Genomic DNA, 4,241 nt, shown 5'->3' with positions numbered 1-4,241 from the left:
GCTGTGTATTATGTCTTTTACCATTGAATTGTTCAGTGAATTTCTCTATTTTAGTTATAACATAGAAAATTGTACTTCCCTTCAAACTTGAATGGAAAATATCTTCGTAAAATATTTGAATGAAATTATTCCCTCTTACTACTTCTCCTGACACTAAGGTTTTGAGATGATTTAAAGCTAGGAAATAATGATAGAAACTGAAATATTTTTCTTGAAGGGACATGTGGAATTTGTGAACTCTCTTGGAATTATTATATACCAAATGTGTCCAAGAATTTCTAACAGGTTACTCTTTAGGATGAAGGCAATGGATGTAAAAGTTGAAATATCAGAGAATCTAAGTTTGAGCAAGCCCTATCCTTTTGGATAATAATATCCCTAGGAAGCCTTGGTGAATCTGCTTTGTCTTGATGCTATAAATAACTGGGTTGAGAACTGGTGGAACTAACAGGTAAATATCTGCCATGGTAATATGAATAGTGGGAGAGGAATGTTTTGCAAAACGATACACTAAGGACAGCCCTATCATTGGCACATACAGAATGAGCACAGCACAAATATGGGAGACACATGTACTGAGGGCTTTGAGTTTCCCTCCCCGGGATGCAATGTGCAACACAGAGCAGAGGATGAGAGCATAAGATAAAAAGATTCCTAGAGAATCTACACCCCAATAAAATGCAACAACAAACAAGCCATACAAAACATTGAATGAGATGTCAGAACAGGCCAATTGGATGACATACTGATGTAAGCAGAAGGAGTGGGAGAGAACAGGGGAGTGACAGAAAGAAAATGTGGGGATACGAACAAGAACAACAGGGAGGACAGTGGAGCATCTGATTACGATGAAGACCCCTATGTAGACAATGCGTTGTGGGGTAAGTTTGCTGGAATACCTCAAAGGATCGCAGATGGCAACATAGCGGTCAAAAGCCATGGCTAGGAGCACAGCTGATTCCATTAGAGAAAAAGTGTGAATAAAATACATCTGGGCTTCACAAGTATTCATCTCAATCTCCTTAGCATCAAACCAGAAGGTTCTCAGTACTGTGGGCAGGGTGGAGATGCACATGCCCATGTCCGTGAGGGACAGCATGGCCAGGAAGTAGTACATGGGCTCATGGAGACTCTTGTCAGTGTGGATGATGTGAAGAACTGTACAGTTGCCCACTATTCCAATCAGATAGAACACACAAAAGGGGATGGAAATAAAGTGTTGAACATCCTCACAGCCAGGAATCCCAGAGAGGTAGAATGAAGGTGCCTGTCCAATACTGGAATTAGTGCCTGTCATTACATTGTTCCAAGAAGCCATTTTCTACCATTAGAATATGAACTCCTAAAGGGAAGAAAAACATACAACATTGAGAAGATAGCAGGTCATGTTTTTACATTAGGTTTTTTTTTTTCTTAATGCTTGCTTTGTAGGGGCATTATTCATACAGATTTGGAAATTACTTTGAATCATGTTAATATATTACTGTTTAATCCTTAAAATGATTTGTGGTTATTATACTGTTATCTGTCAATCTTTTAGGCTGCTGATTCTGGATTTTGAATGATTCATGGAATGCCCTTTCCTCCCCTAAGTGTAAAATATAGTCTCCTCCATTTTCTACTATTATTTTCTTAGGTTAGTTTATTTTTATTCACTTTCAGTTGTATCATTTACTTTTATTTTTGATTGTGGTGTAAAGTAAGAATATTTTCCCAGACCCTGACCTCTCTATGTTAAGCATTCATTTAGCATTCATTTCACTCTGACAATGACACTTGGTGGAGGCATTTTAGAATGAATGTCAGAAAAAGCTTAGGCAATAAATGAATGAAGTTTGTTTTATCCAATGGAAAAAATCACACAAGACTAATCAAGTCATATAGGATATAAAATTGATATTTAAAAAAAAAAAAAACACTGCATATGCAGCAAGTATGGTTATCAATTAGAGAGGTACATAAATCAGCCCTCAAACTGATTTAAATGTGAACCAGAAGTTTCCAAGCATCTAAGGGTAAATAAGTGCCTACCAAATTGACACAGTCTCAGGGATTTGGAGTTTGGTTTCTCTTTCATATTCTCCACCAAGGCTTATTTATGTGTACCCACCCTGCATTAAGGCAAGAGTTTTAAGCAAATTTCTGTCATTTGTTCCATGGGTATAATTGATTTGTGAACTATGTCAGTTTTGTTAATCCTGGAGCCTCCCTTCAATTGTCAGTGGAGTCCCAACTAGTTTGCTACTGTTTTCATCTGTGAACACAGTCTTCAGACATCTCTGACAGCAAGGAAAACATCAGCCATCACAGCCTCATGATCCCTAAGATATTAGAATGAAGTTAACCCACCCTTAGGCTGTGATCCCATGGTCCACTATAAAGGCAGTAATCTAGTGTCCTGCTTTTTTTTTTTTTTTCCTGCTTCTTTGCTCATTTTCCCTCATGATTCAATCTTTCTTTCATAAGAGTAAGTTGGCTATTAATGGAGATCTCCTCATAGAAAAGGTAAAACAGATGTTATTATCCAATTCCTTAAAAGTATTCATGAGTCACAATCACATCATAATAAAAAGAGTACTTTTAGACTCATATTTATATATTTATTATCATATTTGAACCTTGGAATATGAGATCAACGGAGACTTGGTTATATATGAGTAACCTGAAGTTCAGAAATACCATTGATCAAACTAAAGCCTAATTTTGTTTAGAATCCAAGCCCCTGATTCTAAAACGTTACTAAAATATTTTAACTCTATGTTCAGGAAGTAGCCCCAGTTCTGTCCTATAATGACCTTCCATAGCACACTAGGAAGTATGTATTCTTGCCACCTTTTAAAAGGCCCTTCCTCCTTAGACTGCAGGATATTTTTACCAGGTTTCCGTGGGTAATCCTGGGAATTACTTATCTTTTTCTGCAGTTGCTTCCAAGTTTTACCTGAAAATGCACAGTCTTCTCACTTTCCTTTAGAGTTTTAACCAAACAGTGGCTTAGAAGAAAACTGAGAGAAATAAGTCTTAAAACAAAGAACTTTTGCTGGACAGAGAATGGCAAAACAGAAATCAGACTGATTATATTCTTTGCAGCCAAAGATGGAGAAGCTCTATAGTCAGCACAAGACTGGGAGCTAACTGTGGCTCAGATCATGAACTCCTTATTGCCAAATTCAGACTTAAATTGAAGAAAGTAGGGAAAACCACTAGATCATTCAGGTATGATCTAAATCGAATATCTTACAGTTATATAGTGGAAGTGAGAAATAGATTCAAAGGATTAGATCTGATAGACAGAGTGCCTGAAGAACTATGATGGAGGTTCGTGACACTCGTACATGGAGGCAGTAATCAAGACCATCCCCAAGAAAAATAAATGCAAAAAGGCTAAATGGTTGTCTGAGGAGACCTTACAAATAGCTGAGAAAAGAAGATACACTAAAGGCAAAGGAGAAAAGGAAAGATATAAGCATCTGAATGCAAAGTTCCAAAGAATAGCAAGGAGGGATTAAAAAAAAGCCTTCCTCAATGATCAATGCAAAGAAATAGAGGAAAACAATAGAATGGGAAAGACTATAGAGATCTCTTCAAGAAAATGAGAGATACCAAGACAATATTTCATGCAAAGATGGACACAATAAAGGACAGAAAGGGTATGGACCTAACAGAAGCAGAAGATATTAAGAAGAGGTGGCAAGAATACACAGAAGAACTATACAAAAAAGATACTCATGAGCCAGATAACCATGATGGTGTGATCACTCACCTAAAGCCAGACATCCTAGAATGTGAAGTCAGGTGGGCCTTAGGAAGCATCGCTACAAACAAAGCTAGTGGAGGTGATAGAATTCCAGTTGAGCTATTTCAAATCCTGAAAGATGATGCTGTGAAAGTGCTGCACTCAATATGTCAGCAAATTTGGAAAACTCAGCAGTGGCCACAGGACTGGAAAAGGTCAGTTTTCATTCCAATCCCAAAGAAAGGCAATGCCAAAGAATGCTCAAATTACCGCTCAAATTACTGCACATGCTAGCAAAATAATGCTCAAAATTCTCCAAGCCAGGCTTCAACAGTATATGAACCATGAACTTCCAGATGTTCAAGCTGGATTTATAAAAGGCAGAGGAACCAGAGATCAGATTGCCAAAATTTGTTGGATCATCAAGAAAGCAAGAGAGTTCCAGAAAAAATTCTACTTCTGCTTTATTGACTATGCCAAAGCCTTTGACTGTGTGTATCACAACAAA

The 4,241-nt window shown here is 37.4% G+C and overlaps 1 protein-coding gene across 1 annotated transcript; it reads right to left on the bottom strand.

Moving 5' to 3' along the window:
* Positions 1 to 337: 337 nt before the first annotated feature.
* LOC104991905 (olfactory receptor 51G1-like) lies at positions 338 to 1,297 on the bottom strand. Its single transcript, XM_010844597.1, has one exon. The coding sequence runs from the start codon at positions 1,295 to 1,297 to the stop codon at positions 338 to 340; it is 960 nt and encodes a 319-aa protein (XP_010842899.1).
* Between the last annotated feature and the right edge of the window lie 2,944 nt (positions 1,298 to 4,241).

This window comes from Bison bison, unplaced genomic scaffold (assembly GCF_000754665.1).
Source record: "Bison bison bison isolate TAMUID 2011002044 unplaced genomic scaffold, Bison_UMD1.0 scf7180017848105, whole genome shotgun sequence".
Classification (NCBI taxonomy): Eukaryota; Metazoa; Chordata; class Mammalia; order Artiodactyla; family Bovidae; genus Bison; species Bison bison.
This window is presented reverse-complemented; position numbering and strand designations above follow the sequence as displayed.